The 22100-nt window shown below is 40.2% G+C and overlaps 1 protein-coding gene and 1 long non-coding RNA gene across 2 annotated transcripts in view; both read left to right on the top strand.

Moving 5' to 3' along the window:
* The first annotated feature begins 7314 nt into the window (after positions 1-7314).
* LOC143413769 (uncharacterized) lies at positions 7315-8092 on the top strand. The gene is made up of 3 exons (XR_013094383.1): positions 7315-7551; positions 7728-7812; positions 7955-8092. It is a non-coding gene; the product is annotated as an uncharacterized LOC143413769 (long non-coding RNA).
* A 148-nt stretch (positions 8093-8240) lies between these two features.
* Positions 8241-22100, top strand: part of gpc1b (glypican 1b) — a 59385-nt gene continuing 45525 nt past the window's right edge. Inside the window, exon 1 of the mRNA XM_004542614.3 lies at positions 8241-8522. Coding sequence (XP_004542671.2) covers positions 8348-8522 — 175 coding nt within the window. The 5' untranslated portion in view covers positions 8241-8347. The remainder of the gene's footprint in view (positions 8523-22100) is intronic.

A 22100-nucleotide genomic window follows, 5' to 3' on the forward strand; every position in this document is an offset into this window, starting at 1 on the left:
AAAAAGCTTAAAACACATAAATTTATCATGTTTCTTTAGTTGAAATTAAAACAATGACAACAATAACACAACACACAGGCATGAAATGATATGTTGACACCATCAAGGTGATTCCTAAAGAGGTGATTCCTCGTCAGAAATGGAAAGGTGGCTGTCAATCGACAAATAAGGAAGAAAAACAGGTAGCTTTTAATCCACTAAACTGGCTTCATTTTTCAGCATGACAATGACCCTCAAACACACTGCCAGTGCAATGTAACACACTATCAGTCATGGATTGGTCTCCCCAGAGCACAGACCTAAACATTATTCAAGTAGTGAGGGATCATCTTGACAGAGAAACAAAAGGCAGTCAACATCCAACAGAGAACTTTGAATGTCCTTCAGAGAAGCTTGGAGAACTATTCCTGAAGAGTACTTAAGGAAATGACAAGGAAGCTTGCCTAAGAGAGTTCAGGATACACTGAAGAACAAAGGTGGTCACATTGAATATTTATTTGTCATTTGTGACCTGAAAATGTAAACTAAACATGTAACAACATTTTTCTCTAAAATATAAAAGTAGCTAAAGAAAAACTGTGCTATAGCTGATTTCTTCACTGATTACCTGTTGAAAAAGTTTTAACTTGAACTGTATGTTTTTACTTAGTTGAATTTTGATGTCCCAATTGGAGAAAACAGCACTGGGTACATACCAGCTCTGGTCTATACATAACCGCTAAGATGGAAGAAGTTTGCCAAAACCTCCTATTAATCAAACTATTGGAGAGTTTACTTGACGTGTTACTCTCCTTGTCAAACTGTACTTATAGATAGTCTTGCAGTTAGAAGTGACATACATAAAAAGTGCCTCTTTTCCATCAGATGGCCCCAAAGAAATACCGCCCCACTATGGGCACACATGCATCACTGATGGTGACAACATTACATGCTGTGTAGCCATATGTTAGTCACATTTGCTGCTGTAAATGATGAAAAACTCATCAGTGGTGACGCACCCAGCATTTTTCCACTTCTGGAGTGTATACACACATCAATACAGCTTCATTTAAAATCCAACAAAAGAAAGACTGTGTCTCACTTGACAGATTTACAGACTAGATTTGTTTTAGAGTCCAGTTTACATAGCCATAAGGGGGGAACGCTAAGTGAACAATCCATCTAAATGGCAATTCCCCATTAGCAGCTTCACTCTGATCAGTGTGGGCGAGAGAAAAGGCTTAAGACAAACCACGACCAAAGCTCGGGCGCTCTCAAAAGCGTTTTGTTTTAAACAGAGAGAATACTGACAATTTATATTTGTGGTAAGAAAAAGCACTTAATGTCTATTAGTGTACATGTGTCTGTTCATCAAACCCAGGCAACGCTTTATGCATCCCACTTTTCATGCAATCTATCTTTTTATAAACAAATTGGAGAAATGAAGGCAAAGCCATGTGATAAAATGCTTTCATTACAGGGGAGGCCTGAGGAATGTTGAAGGAATGTCAGGATAGAAGTTGTTCTAGTGGGAAATTAATGTAGGACTTCTCATAGGGGGGCTGAGAACCACAGAGATGTGGCCTCCCACAGTTTCCGAGGCCACAGAGGGAGATGCTGCCAATCTGAACAAAGATCTGAAGCAGACTAAAAGATATGCGTGCTTAGCTGACTCTGAGCCTTTTGCATGTATCAAAATTGAAGTTTTGCAGCCAGAATCACTGTTTCAACTTCTGTTATGATATCAAGGTCACTGTAAAAAAAAAAATATTCCCAGGAAAATATTAACCACCAAACTTGCTATTTTGTTTCCTAATACTGCATTTGGTTGAAATCAACACACAAAGAAAAATGTTACTATGTTAGCCACTATGTTAGTTTAGGACAGAAGCAACATAAGATTGGAAAATCTGCGTCATGCTTTTTAGCTTTACACAACATAGAATAGCCTAAATTAGATACATGAAAGGGATCGGAACCAAAAAGGACCAGATGGACTTTTACCAACACACCGGTTAAAAGTATATATCATTACTTGTGTGAGAGTTATTCATAAGAGGTTATCATAAATTTTAGATTTTGTCATCTCTTCACATAAGCTTATGAGTTTTCACAGCAAGAGACAGATGAGAGGAGCAGTTCATTCATTCGAAAAGACATATGAGAAATAGAAAAGGAGAACTGATCGTCTAAAAATAGTGTGCAGGTAATTGAATGAAGTTGGAAGAATGAGGTTACACCACTGCCACATTCGTAGAGTCTGTCATTGTGTATGCATTAGAGATTTTTTTGCCTTTTTTGAATAAAGTCACATATCACTGCAAAATATACTGTCAACAAAAAACAAAATCAAAACTGTGTTCAGTGATCATTATTGAAAGGTATTGAAAGTGGTGTTTCAATTAGACTTCATGGACACCGCTCTGTCCGGTGGTAATTTCTGGGAAAGCATTTTGTGGGTGTACCTAAGATTTTCTCCATGCATGGAAAAGACTGGAATGTGCTCAGATTACTGAGCAGCAACAGTGCCAGGATGCCCACAGAGACATACAAAAGCACAACGCAACACACCACAGGGGACATTTCTCATCCACGACAGTGCCTGTTTGCGAGATTAACCCAAAGAATCAAAGGACCATTTGCCATTTTCACTTAATTCCAATTATTTTTTCCCCGCTCCTGTTCACTGAAAGTTCTCTATTTCTTCTATTTCCTGCACTTTATCCTCACCATTCTGAATGCAAATCCCTCCCTGCCGCTTTCTCCCCTCAGCTCACTTCTCTGTCATTTTCCCTAAGTCATCCATCATCATATTCTCTCCCCTCCTTATCTTGCCTCATAAGCTCACCCACCCCCCTCCACAGTTTCCTTCGCTATTTCTCATTTTTCTCTACAATATAATCTGTCTACCCTTTGCACTAACCATCAACATTTCTCCTTTTTCTGTCATCATCTGTCTTTGGCAACTGTGGAGGGCTTCGTGTTTGGAGATGGGCAAATCTAGGTTTTTCTGGAAGCTGCGTGTGCACAGACAGATGCTGGGTAAATGTGATCAAGGGGACAATAAAGTAGATCAAAAATGGCAATGCAAAATGGCTAGCAAGAAGAAAAAAACAAGCTTTAAAACAACTCAAACTTTTGTTTTTTAAAGTGTTTAAACGTGTAAGGATGTAGGTATGATCGTTTGGACTCGCCACGCTCGTACAAGGAAGGAAAAAAATGGCAAAACAGAGAGAAAATGTAAATGAAACTGACTGATGCAAAGAGGCATTGACTGAGAAACAAGAAAGGAGGGAGACAGATCAAGTGAGTGATGCATACACACTTGAGCACTCCAGTGAATGTGCTGAACTCTGGCTAATGGTTGACATAAAAACCCAGAGAGGATGCAGAATCGATGCTATCTGCAAGAGCCCAGGATGAGACTGGTTTTAGGGAGAGGACACAATGATCTCGCTCTAAAGGCCGATTACATCTGTTGAAACAGCACACTTATATTTACATAAAAACCATGCTGAGGCCTTGCCGGGAGCCCTGTACACTGGCCACTGCTGCAGTTCCTTCACTACATCACATTTTGTCAGGGGTGTGTGTTTGTGTGTGTCTGTGTGTGCCTTTTATCAGATCTGGCTTTAAACTGCTCTTTCTGTCTTTAATGTCTTCATAAAACTCTATTAGAGGGTGCGATGAGAGCGCCAGTAACATATGTAAGCTGACTTTCAGCAGAAGGACGATATTGCCTATTTGTGTACATACTTGAAAATATATGGAAATTGCATGCTGTATAAGCGCAATATAACTATGGACACAGTCAGTAATACAATGATGCCATAAGAAATGAATAGGCAATACATAATAAGAGATTTTGCCACTGTTTGCCTCTTGCATCAGCGCCTGCTTTTTCTGTCTCTCAAGCAATGTTTTAACCCCTTTGAGACCCGAGTACACTCACACTGTTGAAATCTAGATGTGGTTTCAAGAACAACTTTCCACTCCTTTAGTTTTCATTTTCAGAAGGTGCCACGCAATGGAGGCATTTCAGTCAATGGGGAATTTCCCAGAAAAGCTGACATTAACATGTGCAGGTTTCACAATTACTTTTCTTATACAAACAATGAAACTAAATTGGAAAACACAGAGGTCTTGCATTTGACAGCAATGAATTCTAGCACGCGCATTTCAGTCCAGTTATTAAGAGGCAGAAAGTAGAACCTTGTACAGTAATCTAAAGGCTGCTGTGGGGAAATAAAATTACAATTTAAGTTTATTCCAAACCATTTTATATAAAATTCCTTTCCTAAATATGAATATTTATACAAGGCAAAGCCATTTTCTTTAATTACTATAAATGAGTCAGTTTCAAAGTGATTTATTACCCAGTGTTTCCCTTCAAATTACAGTTCTGTTTATTGATCTTTTATTAGGCAATGCAGTGGGAGAATGACTTGTTAAAGCCCCAGAGGTGAGCCTAATAATGCTTAGTATCACATTTCAACATGGCTATCCCTAACGAAAAACAAAATGGTCCAACTGTAAATCTGTTGCAATGACAAAGGAGGAGAGGAAGTACTGACAACAGACAGCAACAGCTCTGATAAGATAACCCTTGAGTTGTGGTTCAGGGTTACTGTTGCTGCAACTGGGTGGACAAAAAATGGAATAGTGGGGTCCCAATGAACTCTGTTATGGATCAACTGTCTTAAAAATACAAACTACTGTGATTTCTTCATACTCTTGTAACCTGCAGTAACCTTTTAAATGGGCAATTTACTGATAACTATTAACAGTTTATTACACAGTATATGAACAAAAGTACTACAGGAGCTGCTTGCTGTGGAAATCCACACCATGCAGCTCCTGGTACTCAGTGTTCATGCTGATGTTAAAGTGAAATGAGGCTTGGAACTATGCAGTTACTGAACCAGAAGAGCATTGGCAACGTTTATGCACTACGCGTTTCAGCAGCTGGCAACCCCCCCTTTGTAACTTTATGTGGTCTAAAGTTTTGTGGCTGTGGTTCCTAAATCCTTCCCGTTGCACTTACAGCTGATGGTGGAATGTCTAGAAAGGAAGAAACTTCCCAAACTGTCTTGTTGCCACAATGGATGCCACAATCCTATTAACACACCGTGCTTGAATTCGGTAAGCTTTCTTAGGGTGACTCATTCTTGCACATGTGCTTGCAAAGACAGACTGCACGGCTAGGTGCTTGACTTTATAATCATGTGACAACAAGACCAAAAACACCTGAATTCAAAGATTAAGATATTTGGCCCAATACTTTTCTCTTCATAGTTTATTTATACTATGCTGTGTCTTTTACACGAAAAGACGTTTAATTTGCTGCAATTTTTTTCTGAAGGAAAGCGTAAGAATTTCCCTTTACAACTATCCAGTTTCGAACCAAGCGCGAGGGTTTTTTTCTAGGAAGATTTAGTCTAACATCTATAGTATTTCTGTAGAGATGCTCACCACATAATTACTGCACAAGTAGGCTAAAATGAGTGGCCTCTCACCCCATGCTCTCTTCTTTCTTTGCTACCATTCTGCCTCCCCTCATCTGCTCTCCCCTGTCTCCTCAACTTCCCCCAGCATCCTGCCCTTCATTAGGGGGCCTTTCATGGTCAGAGCCAATAAAACTTCAATGAGAGGCAGCCTGAAGAAAACATGGCTGTTCTGTGGCTTTACTGAGCATTAATTACATAATCTTGATGCCAGACAGTAGAGGGCCAATCAGTTCTCCGACAGCTCTGCCGACCTATGGCCACATGTGGGTCCCAGTCAGACACATAAACTCACATTACACACACCAACCGCCTTTGACACAGACACATATACACATAAAGGTCAGGCATACACAAACCCATATATAATACTGGCTGACATATTATTGCTGACACACTTTGAGCCCACCAGACTTAACCTCTGGCCACATGTGCTTAGCGCTGCCTGCTTTTCCCCTTGGCGCAACAAGAAAAGTGAAGCAACATTATTACACATAATTAGCGAGTGGGTTCGGTCTGCTGTGTGGCACAGAGCTGCACATTCCTGAACTTCTAGCAGACTAACTGCAATGGTGATTTTCCAAAAAAAAAAAAAAAAACTCCACACATGAGCAAATATGAGGAAGACACTTGACATTGCAGAGCGAAGGTGTAATTCATGCCCACTCACTTTAGAGCTGCAATAATGGGCAGCGAGCGCAGCCATTTGTCATTTGGTGATATCCGAGATTCTGTCCTTTTTGTTTGGACTCATCCAGTGATGAGGAACAGACTAATTATAGAGTCACATTTCCTAATGGATTCATAAACATAGTCAGTCTACATAAATAGAATGATTTAGAGGCAGGAAATGACTGTGCATGCCATGTGGATCTCTCCCATTCTCTCTCTCTCTCTGCCTTTCAGTTCGGTTTTTCTATCTGTCAGACGATGCCCACTTACTGCACGGACTGCACGGGAGTTTTTTTTTTCCATGTGTCGGTGAGATGATTTGCAGAGGCATCTTCTTGTGCAAACAAGCCTTTAAAAAGCATCTCCCACGGGAGTGACACCATTAAATACTGTCTGATTCAGTTTCACGCACTGAAATGACTAATGGGATATTATTTTAAGTAAAGTAACTGCATATGTCTCTTAATTTATGTGACACAATGTAAATCCAGACATCCATATCCTTGACTCAGTTGAAGGCTTTTTGAAAAAGTTGTCTATTGCATTAAAACAACCCCATAATCTTTTTTTTTTTAATTTTTTTAATCTTATGCCCACGTGCGTGGTTATGTGGTAGGTGTGGTATGAGGCTTGCACTCTTCTAACAGCCCTTTCTATTCCTGGCTATCCGAAGGAAGGAAGGAAGGAAGGAAGGAAGGAAGGAAGGAAGGAAGGAAGGAAGGCAGGAAGGAAGGAAGGAAGGAAGGAAGGAAGGAAGGAAGGAAGGAAGGAAGGAAGGAAGGAAGGAAGGAAGGAAGGAAGGAAAAAAGAAACACTGCCTGCAGTGTTTGAAGTCACTGATCCTATTAAATCTAATGAATAAACTAAAAATGTAGATTATCTTTTCAACTTTTTGTTATTTTGACATCTATGCTACAATAAACCAATAGGACGTGAAGGGTCATTACTTGACATATAATAAAAGCGTGTTTGATGCCCAAAAGGTCACATGAGGCCTAAAAGCAATTTAAAAACATTCTCGGGCTTGTTCATTCTCGGGCTTGATATTAACACGTACAGAAAATGAAGTTAACGAAGGCATTCAGCGGGTGACAGGTAAGCCGGGAACGGCATCAAGGCAGGTAATGACTTGCTGGCGGAGTAATTGCACCTTGAGGAGTGATGTACACAAATGCTCTGCAGACTGGAGGAGACGCTTCTCAGGGCTGACCTGTATTGTGGGTGGGCACCTGGGCGCAGGGGCGGGCCCACAATTCATCTGTGACACCCGGTCGGTGGCTAACAAGCTGTCAGAGGCGTAGAGGACGTTCTTTAACTCAGATCCAGACCACCTTATCGTGCACAGACTACCAGGATGCCTCGGAGGCTTCACAAAGCTAAACAAACCTGTTAAACTGTAAGTTTACTCTGAAACGTGTCCAAAAATAACTAATAGATACAACAGAATGAAACAAAAATTGGAAGAGTATCAAGAAACCTATGCGCTCCCCCTTCTCTCTCTCTCTCTCTCTCTCGCTCTCTCCCTCGCTCTCCCCTTTCTCCCTCTCTCTCCGCCTCCTTCTCACTCCACAGAGTGGTAGCGCTGGCACAGCATCGTCCAGAAACCCCTGAGCTGCGGTACTTGCCTCTGTACATCTCTTTACACAGCTCGTCACCGGTAGGTATGAATCAACACAACATAGCTGCGTGGTTTTTAACCAGCACGTTGCAATTTTGACTATTTTTTTGTTTCTTTGTTTTTAAAAGCGGCTAACGGGTAACCTGTTTGTTTTTTTTATCTTCCGCCTCTCTCCGAGCAGGTAAGCCAAAAAAGAAAAAGAAAAGACAAGAAAATCATTGGATATACGAGAGAAGAGACCCGTTCATTTTGGCAATCTGCGTGAGAAGATTAATTGAGGGGGGGAAAGAAAGCTCCTGCCCTCTTCACAGCGGCCAGCTTTAGAAGTGAGAAGAGACGGGACCTCTGCGCTTGGAGGAATCGCTCCTGTGCCGGCAGCAGTGTGCGGATTGCAGACACAGACTTAGCAGACGCACTGAAGGGGCAGAGGGAAGACAGGAAGGTGGAGGATATTTTACGCACAACAGGGCCAAGCAACCCCAATTTAAAGAAGCCGGGAGTCTGCTACTCCGAGTAGAACTCGGTGTTCGGTCGGATTTGCACTTGACTGAGTCCATAGACACAATTAGACTCTATGTGGTCGGCCGGCATGGATTCCTTCATTATAGCGGCGCTGGCAGTGTGCTCTCTAACGGCACCAGCTTATGGGGAAAAAGGGACGAGCAAAGCCCGGAGTTGTTCTGATATCAAGGTGTTTTACAAAGGAAAGGGGTTCCTTGTGGAAGATGTCCCTCAGTTTGAAATATCAGGTAAGCTTTTGTTCGTGTTGTGCGCACTACACCTCATCTTTACCCCTAAAACTGTAAATGACACGCAAAAACACGTTAATTATACCCGTAAGAGCCACACAGCTGCTTTAAACAGTATCATAATCTCTTTGCAAAATCCCGCTAAGAATGGTAGACTGATTGGGACAAAGTCACCACTAGGCTGTGTATATCCAAGTTGTGTATAAATGACATTGGTTCACAAACTCTTAATTTTGTGCACACAGAGGATCTACAGGAAATTGTAACTCAACGGTGCCTTCATCAAAAAGTTTTTCGGTTTTTTTTCTGGTGTAACTGAAAGCAGAGAAGATATCCATCTTTCATGTCACATGGTAAAGCACAAGAGCTCTGTATGTCTTAAGATGAAACACCGCTTTGAAAAGATAGTATGACAGCCCAGGCAATCTGTCTATTTGATTCCTGATCAAAACTATGAGAAATCATCCCACACTCAGCATTTTGGAAACACAGATATATGATATGTGCTTCACTTTCAGTTTTCCTTCATTAGAGAAACAAAAAAAAGCTGCTAACTCCTAAAGACACTCCCTAATTCTGCCTCTTCTTTAAACTGTGTCATCCTCTTGTGGGGAATTGCCAGCCTATAAATTGCCAGTCACTTGACCATGTGCTGTAACCATGCAAATATGATGCTGCTCACTGTGTCATTCAGGGGCTGATGTAAGGCAGTCACAAGCCCCTTTGCAGTTTAGATGATTGCATGTTTGCCTCCCCTGGAATTCAGTGCAATGCTTTCAAGCATATAAACACACACACACACACACACACACACACACACACACACACACACACACACACTTTTCTGCTCTATAGTTACAGTATCACACATGCAAGGACAGGACATCTATGCTCATGGTCCCGTTTTTTATGTAGATTCAAATGGAACATCACTCACTTTTAAACTCTTTTTGAACTTTTTCCATTTCCGCAGACTCTGAATGCAGCAAGTGCCTTTCAAAGAAAAGTAAAAAAAAAAAAAAAAAAGTAGATGGCAACACATACAAAGCAATCTACTCAATTTACATTTGGATTTTGCAAAAAGACACCTTTTCCTATCCCAGATTGACATACACTTTTTTCCTCCACTGTCCAATTCCCCGTCCCGAGAGCCAGCAGCAGCAGATAAACTCGCCTCCCCTGTGAAGATTGAGAGGTTGGTCAGCACAGACTGAACAGTTCCGAGACAAGAGTGTCACGCATCTCACACCCTTGACCCTTGCACAAAACTGTGATCTGTTTTCCGGTTAAGTTCTAACACAACACAGTGTGGATGCAGGAAAAAAAAAAAGGGGGGGGGGGATGTGGTTTAGAAAAGTCAGATATTCTTTTTAAACTCTCTTAGTTTTCTGCTTAATGTTGAGCTCTCTCTGAGAGGCAACAGGATGAGTGTGAATGGGGAGCACGATAACGCAAAGTAGACCCTTTCAAGTGATTACACTCTTAGGTAGGGTAGTTGAAAAGATCAAATTTGACAGTGCTATAGAAAGCAGATGAAACTGTAAAAAAAAAAAATCACTCCATTTATCTTTAGTTAGCAGTAAAGGGCCAAGTGGTAAGTGGACACTTCTCATTTACTTGACAGACACATTGAATAAATCAATTGACGGAATTAACACCAGCCCTGGTTCCTTAGAGATACCCCCTTCTTCTAAATGACTGTAATCCATAATGCTTTAAAGAGGGAATCTGTCTTGTCACGACATTAACTGTATCACTTGTTTCAATCAATGACGTGGAGCTTACTTAAGTTTGGGGTCAATGCCTCCTCAGTGAGAGAGGAGAGGGAGACACAGGAACTGAGGATGAGAAAAAAGACAGATGAGACAATGGGTAGGCTTTGCACATCAGCAATACTTTCCTTGTGTCTCTATATTTTTGTTCTCTAGCATAAAATACACTTCAGGTGCTCAATTGAGGCATTTTAAAAATCGTGTAAAAAAAAAAACCCAAAAAAGAAGGATTTAATTTATTCCTCCAAAATATGAGCCGCCCGAATGCTGCAGTTGATCTCTGACATTTGCAGAGTTTGTTTCCTGCTGTGACACGGGGGTTCGATCAGCGTAAAGTATTGGCTGGGCCTGACTCAAGGTCACATGCTGAGTGACTCAGTTTTGGGAGGAAGAGTTGCATTCCAACTGTGAAAATGATGTCGACTTTCAGTACTTTGAAATCCTTTTTTCATGGCCACTGCACAGTTTATGAAATAATTATTACTCAGGCATGGAAAGCAGTTCGTGCAGTTATGAGCCAAACACTAAATTTCTTTTTTAAGATGTATAAATCTTGAGCATGGAGTGGGGACATCTAAGTAAATCAAATTTGAACAAGATAGACAAGTTCTGAACTAAGTTCATTTCTGTTAATTTGACTTTTTTAAGGCATTAAGTATACATGTGCAGTAAATCTGACCCCATATCACAGGCTCCATCTGATTATCCTCAGTCAGCAGTGAATAAAGGTTCCTAGATGCACATGGATGTGCCTCCTTTAGCATCTTGGATAGTCCCCTACTCTTAAGTAATTTGCCCTGCAGAAAAAGCCACGAGGAGGAGAGCTATTGAGTTAAGGGTGAGCTGTTTGTTATCACTGTGTTGACGTAATGCTTACCGGACCATGGGGGAACTATAATTTGAGCTCCTTAAACAAGTTCACAGGGGCTAAAGTGAGCTGATTGATGCTTTTAAATGAGCATGATGATGCTATTTCGGCTCTGTAGAGTGTAATCAGTTTTGGAAACAGCTTTTTTTTTCATCCATGTTTACCAAAAATGGATGATTGATTTTTATGTCTCCTCACTGCGCTGCCCCCTCCCTGTCCCACCCCATCATGACAGTCTTGATGACTTATCCTGTTGTCTTTCAGGGGATGACATTCTTCATCTCTCTGTGTTTCTCTCTCATCGGCTCTTAAAGAGAGAGGCGCCAGACACTCTTTGAAAGCAGTTGGCAGCCACCGAGCGTTAGATCCTCAATGTCACATAAGCCTATACAAAGAGACAAGCTGTATGAGACATCTGCAGGAAGGCTGGTAACATTTTGGTATGCCATTGATTTTCCCATGCTGTATTTGTGTTGTTGGTTGCTGGTTGCTACACACTGACTGTGAGTTGCACAGTGCTCTGGAGTGTCATTATAACCAGTGTTTGGCTAATGATACAGTAGGACTGCTATTTACCAAGGCTGCTAGGAACTCTTCTTGACTAAAGACTGGCTTGTGGCTGGAAATATGGACTGGTCTGTATGGCAGCCCACCATGAGAAGTATGAGAATGTTTTGAACTCGACAGCTTCACTTAGAATTTAGGGGGGGGAAAGTAGCACTGAAGTTAAAAGCTGGTTACTCCTCTCATCTCTTTGACTAAGGCTAATAATATTAAATTAATAATATTAAAATACTGGCTGCTAAGAGTGTTTGCTTCCCCTTACTCCTCTTTTCAGCCAGAGGTTAAATGTAGAAGAAGTCCATTGCCAGTAAAAAAAAAAAAAAAGCTGGCAAGCCACAGAAAGGCTGCAAAATCAACTCCACAACAGCAAACAAATAGTAAATGGTGAAATTATGGGTGCTAGTATTGCTTACTATCTTGAGCAGCACTATTTTTGTATGGCTATTGCAGAGGCCCATGTTCAAATCTGCTCTGGGGTTTTTATGATAGGACTTTCAATTGTCCTATCATAATAAAGGCTAAAAAGCCTCCCAAAGTAAATGGGTATTTTATTAAAATATAGATTATATTTGGAAAGTTGCAGTAAGACGCTTGTGGTGTCGTATCATTTATGCACCCTCAGCAATGTACTCTCATGCCAGTAAGGATAATAAAAAAAATAATTCCACAGTCTTACAGATTATTTGGACATCATTGTCCCACTGTGTTCTTATTAGCTTACTCTCAAGTGGATGCATTATGTTATTGTAACAGCAAAGAGCTATACTATAATGAAAGTGCGTTTGCAGGAAATGAAGACAAGCTTGGTTAAGCACTTTGCACTATTAAAATATTAGTTTTACATTTTACATTTACTTTTTTTCCCCTTTGTTAGTTTCCTTTGCTGTGAAGTATATAATGAAAGCACACTCGGTAAAAGCAGTCCTAGGGACTCTGTTCTCAGTCTCTATACATATAGCCATCAAAATAATTGCACTGTGATTAGATGTATGGTTAATATTTGTGGAAATAATGCTTTAAATGCAACATCTCAGCTTAAATACACGTGTTGCATAAATGTGACTGCAGGTGGACGTATTCTTGTCACGTCCATGTCCAAGCAGGATTGTCAAAACAAATAAAAAAATCGGTACTCAGACACTGATGGATTCTAAAAAAAAAAAGGCAATCAGATTACATTAGTCATTTGCAAAAGTGCCAATACCAGCAGTGCAGTCTTTAGCATTTCCAGTTTGCACACTTCACAAATGCACATAGGCAGGCCTGTCTCTTCGCTACCAGCTGAAGTAGTTGATGTTCACAACACTGAACAACACTTTATGTGGGAATTCTAGATTAAAGTCAGTAAAGCTCCAGTTTTAACAACACTGAAGTATTGAATAGTTCCCATAAATGTTAACTGAGCTGGTACACGGCTTTAACTGTTAGCTCTTTAACTGTTAGCAGTTACCCCATAGCCACATTAGCCATCTGTTATCATTAAGGTAGTGGCTAGCAGCTAGGGCTAATAATAAAATGGCAATGTTAATGTCGGTGCTAGGCACCAAATGTCTGTTCTGTCTGTCTGTTGATGGCAATTTAACGCTATCACACTGGTCATTTTTTTTCCCTTGGTTCTGACAGTGGTATTAAATAGCTTGTATTGTTCTGGGTATCTGTATTGAGTTTGAAATTCTACTAATATAACAACCTAATGTCTTAAGTTACATGTTTTTTAGGTGTATTTGGCTCATTTTTGCCTTAAGTATCCTTACGTAGTAGAAAAAGAAAAAGAAAAAAAATATAGTTTTTTTCTTAAATTATCTCACTAGGTTGAATTTCGTTACACTTTAACACTAACACATCCAACAGTGCAAGTCTGCAGTGCACAAGTTATGCAAGCATGTAAGCCGGATGGATAAATGATCACACGTGTAGTCCCTTTTCTATAAAGGACTCTTTGTAGATAAAGGGACTCAGCAAACTTAAACATAAATAGAAAATACTGTGTGTGTTGAGATAAGTGTTAGCCCTATCTCTATCCCTTATCCCCACTGATGTGGTGTTCTTATTCTCCTTATGCTGGATAACTAATTGATCACACAGAATTACATATGAATGGAACTCATTAACTGACTCGAAGATAAGAGAGCTGAAGCTTATTTGAAGGTTGATGTCAGCATAAAGCCCCATGCTTCTGTTGGTCTTCCTCTTCAAACAGATTAAAGCAAAAGCAACAGTTGTTTCAGTATCACAGCGTGCAGGCTCATAACTCTGCTGCAGTTTAAAGTCTGTCAATTCCTGCATCTGGGCTCCTGTCTGTGCTTGTTTGTGTGTAGCACAAGAGTGTTTGTGAGCGTGCATTTCTGTGTGTGTGTGTGTGTGTGTGTGTGTGTGTGTGTGTGTGTGTGCTAGTGTACCAACTGAAAACACCAAAGTTGTTAAATGCTGAAGTCAGTAAGAAGCCTCTTGAAGCATTAAGCCATAATGGGCTGCAGGGAGCATGAAACAGACCACAGCATGTTTGAAGTTAACACACACAGAGAGAGAGAGAGAGATGGACTGCTGACTGACTTGGCCTGCCCTGGTTGGTCTGCTTGGTTTTTCTTGTCCTGCCCCGCCCTCTTAACCAACTGTAAGAAAACGAAATAAATAAATATAACACACAAAAAAATGATAAATTATGACAAGGAAAACGGTTAAAGGAAAACAACCTCTTTTTAAAAAGTCCTTGTGTAATCACTGTTTATTCTCGAAAAGCCTGTTAGAAACATGCAAATGTGCCGGAGGAAAGCATCAACTACTTAATTTGACTCATTTTTTTTGGCAGACTGACCAACCTGCTGTTATTTTTGTTTTCACTTCCTATGACTAATGTCAGAAAATTACAACTATTTCCCACACCTTGTAAAAGGTAAGAAATTGAGGTGGTCTGAGAGACTGGCGGCTGGCTTTTAGAATGTGATGTACTATCTTGACAAGCATCATCTGCTTCCTCTCTGATCTACGTGAGTTTCACTGACAGCCACCACTTCCTCTTCTCTCATCTTGGGCTCCCATTGTCTTATGTTCACTGTCACTTATCAAATCCAAGAGAAGGACTTCACATGTAGAGCCCTCTATGTGAACGCACACACAGAAACAGCAGACACACAGATGACAGCACAGATAACAGGGGGTCTTTGCATCAGGCATGTGTGTGTCTGTGTGTGTGTGTGTGTGTGTGTGTGTGTGTGTGTGTGGAATCAGGGGCTTGTGTGTTGCTTCCCTCAGAGGGCTGCAGTGTGTCAGTGTATGATTCCTCTTTTGTCTTCAGAGGAATTGGTTGTGTCAAAAGGAGAATTATTCCCTCATCACAGCAAGCTCCTTCAGTGTCTCTAGTTGTGTGTATGTTTCTATGTGTGTGGAAGCGAGTGGGGGATAGTGGAGCAGGGAAAGGGGAAGGTTGGGTGCAGATGTGTGTGCACATGTGTACCCGGTGTCTCCACGAGCCTAGAAGTGAATCTTCGTGGGTGTGCCGTGAATGTGTGCACCGTGCACGGCTCCTAGAGTTTAAAAACTGCTTTCTTTTCATTTTCTGTCCTCATGTGCAAAACTGTGTTTGTGCATGACTGCAGACGTTTGTATTTAGCTTTTTCTTCAGTTACATTAATGTGCATGTGTACCATTGCCATGCTGCTGCGACTCATGTCCCCTCCAGCTGTGCTTTCTTTAGTTTAGGCGAGAATTTGAAGTGTCAAGGATCTTGCTACGGCTGTATGAGAGCGTTCTTTCTGTTACTCCAGCTGCTTCAAAGACAAACCAATGGCTACTGCCGTTTCAATTGAGGTCATGCAGTATGATTTTCTTTCTTGTTTTTGCAATGTGACACACCCTAGAAAACACACATATATTCCGTCTGCAGGTGTGAACCACAGGATATGCTGGGAGATCTTTGTACTTCAGCTAAGACGCTCCTCAGAGGGGAAATCCTATGCCTATACAGCATTACAGCAACAAATTTAGTAGATGCAAATGCATGTATGAAGTTGGAGTATTCATTTGACTGTTTGATTGTGATTACCAATTTATTTGTCTTGATGATACATGTATCTGTTTATTGGGTATTTGGAGCAGATTTCTTCAAAAATAGTGATTTCTAAAGAAAGAAAAATCTTCAGCTTGTATTTTATTTTATATTTTATTGATTGATTTGTTTTCCTGTTGCCTGAGTTTATAAATCTCACAGGCTGTGCATGAATCCCTGAAATAAATAATCAATGAAACCTATGAAAAAATGCCGATTAGAGATTACAACAGCCCAAGATGATGATCAAATTATTGTTTTTTCCTACAGACCATCCCACTCCCCAAGATGTTAGTTTTAAAGCAGAGAAAGAATGCACTTGTGACTATCAGCTAAGTGTTGAGCCATATGACTAGGAAATGCTTTGTATTCCACTGTTTGAAATGATTTGTGTGTGGCAGCTACATTTTCTCACTAATGCTTCTTGTGAAGCTTCGGCACACTCCTAAGCGCTTCCTTCACTTCAGATCCAGTTCTGTATACGCAGTATAATTAAAAGAATCCATGGAAACAGCTGTCAGACTTATATCTACAAACATATAAAAAAAAAGCTGAAATGGGCGTTTAAGAGAGATTGTGCCGGTGAATAAAAAGAGAAAATAAAAAGTTGTTAAAAAAAAAGAAAGAAAGAAAGAAAGAAGTGAATACCTAAAATTTGTCCAATGACATCTGGCATGCACAGTAGAAACTGAATTAATATTGCACACACAGGTATAGCAGCATATCCCACAACTGCACACCCCCTTTTTATTAGCGCACTGAGGAAAACATAGGCGACATCTTTGTGGAATGAAAATGGGCAGAAACATGACTGCAAGTTATTAAACCTTCAGCAAGTACACATGTTTCTGAATCACTGTGTGAGAGACGCAGGCTTCCCAGGTGGTTCTCGAGTCGTGAATATCCTCTTTGTCTTCGTTTTCTCATCCTCTCCCCCGAGGTGTAAACATCACTCTCTGTAATCCCTTCCACGGAGCGTGTTTCCGTACTTTGGATGCAGACACGTTGCCGCATTCTCTTCTGCTCTATCAAATCTCCAGCTCTGACCTTTTAAAAAAAATTTTAATTGGTCATTTGGAGGATTTTTTAGCTGCTATAGGCAAGTGCCTGCACACAATAGCTATTACTGCTTTTTTTGGGTGGGGAATTCATAATTTCCTGAAGATTTTCTCTCAGCGAGATAAACTGTTTCACACTATTTTCTATTACTCTAATTATTTCCTCCCGCTGCATACTTCCTCTTTCCCAAAGTCTTTTCTGGCTTTGAGCTTTTATCGCTCTCATTCTTTCCATATCTGCTCCTGCAGAGGAAGTTGTGAATTCATTTAATTTTCATTGCAAATTTACTGCATGTTTGCAGATGGGCTGCAAAAACATAGCTGGTTTGCTTCTGTTGCTCTTTTGTGATTTTCATGGCTCCATATGGCTCTATGGTTGGCTCTATAGAAAGTCAAGAGCTGCGTTTGAGTTGTCTGTCCTCCAAGCTTTAGTAGAGAGATACATAAACAATATGAGAAGAAGTACAACATGTATTTTCTTAAACATTTCATTTGAATCTTTTACAATATTTTAGAGAGAAACCCAACAATTAAACCAGTTGTGAAAAAAAATAACTTTTTAACATCTCAAAGAGAACCTGGCCTGTGCTTCGACTGGTTGATGAGAGGCGAGTGGAGAGAGAAGAGACGTGTATTTAGAAGCAACAAACAGTAAAAGGTGGACAGTGGGTTGGCCCAGTAATAACAGATTATTAACATGCAGCTTAGCTGGCAAAGGCAGATGGACACATAAGAAAAAATGACTAGAAAGGAGTTATGAAACTATGAGGGAGAGACAATAAGACATATCACATGCAATCCGGTCGTTAAGTGATGACGTGACGAATCCTACTTCCGGGTCTAAAGTAGTCTGCGTTTAATATGGCTTTTGTGTTGTTAACGTGTTTAATGTTTTGTATTTTCTTCTATTTAATCTCAAAAAGCTCCTAAAACAGTCAGTGATCACTTTTGACCTCCCTCGGCTTTTATTACCGCTAATCATTTATTTAAGCTCAGTTTTTAAATCCTTAGGATGTAACTACAGCCCAGCCCATGCAGCAGTATATGAATGACTAACCTGGTATTGTGGATGGATTATCTCAGTTGTTCTCCTGGCTGAAGTTTGGTCCTTTTACAGCATCCTGCCATGCGATTACATTTGTTCCTGACCACCGAGAACACTCACGTTAACTTTTATCGAGTGGAAAGAAAGTTAGCTTGTTTATATTATGCTAATATAGCTGTGTCGCTAGCGGTCACGTAGCACATCATTATATACCAGCTAGCCCAACTTCAGTAACCCTACAAACGTCACTGCTGTTTAGCTTTCTGTCTTCATTTATGTTGGAAGTGATAACAGAGCTGTACGTTTTAATTTGTTTTTCAAAACCCCGCAGTCAGGACATGCTATATTGTATTTAGATAGAAGCTAGCAAGCTAACTTCCTGCTAATTTCTAACTCCGTTAAATGTCATAAATTCCATTTTTATGGATGCCTGGATGTTAAACTCAATTGTTACACCTGGTAGAGCAGAACGCTGATCATTTTATTAAAGATGAAAGACTTTAGACAGTTTTTCAACTCTCAGTAATGCCATAGTGATCGTTTGATATATGGACCTGCAGCGGAGTTTAGGCCCAGACACGGCTAGTGACGTCCTTAACGACCGGATAATGGCATATAAATACATAAAGAGCAGAAAAGTAGAGTGTCTCATTTTGAGGTCCTGGTAGTCAAATATATAGAAGTGTAGCATTTATCAAAAGGTCAGTGATATAGGAACTGTCACACATAAGAGGCATGCTGGGAAGATTTCAGCTTGGAAGGATGTATAGATTTTTTACGAGTTATTTCAAATTTTTGTCAATAATGTTGTAGGAGGGACTGCCACTACCATGGGTTCTGCGACACAGATAAAGGTTATTTTCACCACTGTGCAGACACACACACACACAAATGTAAAAAAAAAAAAAGCAAAAAGAAACTGTGTGCTTGCCCTGCATACTGAACTTTAAAAAACTCAAGGAAATTTGTCTTCTTAGCTCAGTGCACAGCACAGCGTCAGCCGTGAAGTCTCACTGTGTGTGCCATCCGGCCCCAGCACGCGACTGCATAAAAGGGAGAAGCTGATTAGCAAAGTCGCAGAGGAGTGCCAATCACACCATAAGGTGCTGCTCCCCACACTACTGTGGCCCAGTGCTCTTCCTGCACCTTAACTAAAAGGCACACCTGCAGTGTAAAATACAGTCAGGTGGTTTTACTTGCACATAAGCAGATATTTTTTTTAAAGCGTGTGTAATTTTTTATTTATTTCCTTTTATTTCTTAAGCAATAGATAAATATATGGTACAATATAGGTTCCTCCTTTTTTTAAAGTAAAAGTGGAAAGTGCCGAGGGTGTCTGTCTGCCCGGCAGAGACTGGGAGCTGGTACTACAGAAGGGGAGAGCCTGATAACTAAAAGGCTCTGCTTCACATTCTACTTTTGGAAACTCGAACAACCACAAGTAAGCCTGAATTCAGAGAGCAAAGTGCTCTGTTGGGATAATATGGTACTAAGAGGTCTTTTTATATGATGGAGCTTGGCCATTAAGGGCTTTGTATGTAAGGAGGAGAATTTTAAAACCTTTTCAGACTGTTACTGGGAGCCACTGAGCAGAACTTAATATGGGAGAAAAATGATCTCTTTTTCTAATTTCTGTCAGTACTCCTGCAGTTGTGTTTTAGATCAGATGGAGGGCTTTTATAGGACTATTGGAACATCCTGATAATAAGGAACCACAGTAGGCTAGTTCAACTTGGAAGTAACAAATGCATAGGCTAGATTTTCAGCATGGCTCTGACAAAGTGTGCTCCTAATGAATAAAGGTCATGCGATGATTTTTTAAAATGAATTAAAGATCTGGCTATGGCTGATTAATGACTTCTTTATAAAAAAAAAGTATTAATGCCATTTCGATTCTTCCTGTAAATCTATTTTCCTACATGCACCATCTTCCTTTGCTCTTAGTTTGAACGTGTTTACAGTGGAAACTTTCAGTTTAGCAGTTTTAACAGACTTTCAAAAACTCCATGATCCCACAGCATGTTTGCTTCTCCATCTGGTACATTTTTGGGACCTCAACTTTCTAATTGCAATAAACTGTAAAGATCACTGGCCTTTCATGGCATTAGTTCTTGCAGCAAACAGGATACTCAAATACGTTCTTCTAAATGTGCACTTCAGTCTTTTGAAGATCTCTGTCATCCAGTTTCTGGTAAAGCAGTTTCTTCCATTTAGAAAAAAAAAAAAAAATCCGAGTCCACTCCAACTCTCATCTTCTGTCAGATTTAGTGCTTTCTAAGCACATTCTTCTCTATTTAAATAGTGAGATCTGATTTCATGTGACATCATTTGTCAAGCATTATTTGTGACCAAGAAAGGCCTGAGTAGTTCATGGTGGTTTGCTTATTTGGCTTGACCAGCCCTTGCGATTTAATTTTGGAGGTAGAGTGACTGTCTGAGGATGGAGGAGCAGGAAATGACCGGAGGATTACTAAAACCTTGTGAGAAGAGGGTCGCATAAAAAAAGCTCATAATTACAGGGGGAAAATATGCAATTACTGTCAGTTGTCATCCTGGTTGCTAGTATAAGATTAGTTTTTATTACCCAAAGCTTTACCTCTATGGCTCCCCCTCCCCCCCACACACACACATATCACCACCGCCACCACTTTTCTGACTCACTATTCACTTCTTCCTTAACATGCTCTTTTTTCCCCTTCCCGTCTGTCCACTCCCTTTACCAGCCAATTTTACTAACTCTCGTCAGTTTCTCAGTGTGTCTCCCTTTTCTTTGCCTGTTTATGAGCATCGTAACCTCCAAATAGACATGCCATATGAACCACCTAATTGCTAGTAGTGCTCCTGTATATCTGTCTGCCTAAAAATAAAAGAGTAGGGGAAAGCCAGTTTGGAACACGTGTAAGGAAATACTGATATGTTTTCATGCTATGTTATAGCTGCTTGGCTCTATACAACTTGGCAGCACATGACTGAACAAAATGCTGAAAAAGGGCTTCCTCTACGGTACCCTGTCAACACCCCCTTTTTACTCTTCTCTGCTTGTTTATTGAGGAGGGCAAACAGTGAACAAATGAACTTGCCAATGCCAATGACTTATTTAGCTTTCCCCAGCTTCTCTTCAGCTGTAACACCAAACATTATAGTTGGAATCACTCATTAGTGTTTCATTTGTCTTATTTCCTGTCCTTTGCAGTCTTCATCTCTTCTTCCCACCCTGCAGAGTATTCCTGCATAAATATTTTAAATCTTCCCAGTGAACTCTGTCAACCCTTAGTGCATGCCTGAATCACTGATTATAACATATAAAATGTAAATCCGAGTGTATTTCAATTTGTCCTATCAAAAACTACTCGTCTTGCATTACTTTGTTCTTTTTTTTTAATAAGCACTCATATTAGACAACACATTTTTCTAATTTGTGGCAATAGAAAGTTTTAAAATAGCTTTATTGACATGGCAGAAAGAAAATGCTTTACATATAAAATAACTGTACCATCAGTATAATTCAAGCTAAATCGGACATATTTCTAAATGATGGATGATGGAGCATGAGTACAAAGATAAAAAGTCAACAAAGTAAAGTAAAAAACATGTTAAAGAATGTATTAAAGACAGTTGTTTATGGTGTGTTGTCTTACCTTACGGCAGCATTCTGGACCACCTGAAGTTTGGAAAGGTTGTGTTGAAAGAAACAGGAACACAGCCAGTTTTTAAGCTGACTGGAATGTAATAAAGGCATGGCAGTAGGAGGCAAGGATAGACACAGTCTTTCATCTTACGCTGTTCTCCTCTGCAGCCTGTCTGAAACTCTCAGCTGACTGAAAATATGCAGAACGTGATACAGTGAGTTCGGTATCTTGCAGCAGTGTATTTCAGCTGAAATCCCTGACTCATCAGTGTCGTATTTGACACCTTAAGGGAAGCTCAACTGTCTTGCACCGTTTGTATCCAGTGACATTATTGGTGATTGTAACAGAAAGCTTTGTCAGAGATAGTCTAGCATCTCTGCTCTTCATTTTGTGCCTGAGTGTGCGTATTTAGTCCAGGATCTGGTTTAAACTAAAAGCCTTCTCTTTAAATCTTTCATGCTCCTGCTACCATCCTACTGAGATAAAAAGAGAAGCTGAGAGATGATTCAAAGGGTTTATAAATCATTACTTTTTCACACACGTTCAGTTTCATTATGTCATTCTTTATGTGTGCCTTTTTTGAATTTTAACTAAGAA

Source organism: Maylandia zebra, linkage group LG18 (assembly GCF_041146795.1).
Source record: "Maylandia zebra isolate NMK-2024a linkage group LG18, Mzebra_GT3a, whole genome shotgun sequence".
Classification (NCBI taxonomy): Eukaryota; Metazoa; Chordata; class Actinopteri; order Cichliformes; family Cichlidae; genus Maylandia; species Maylandia zebra.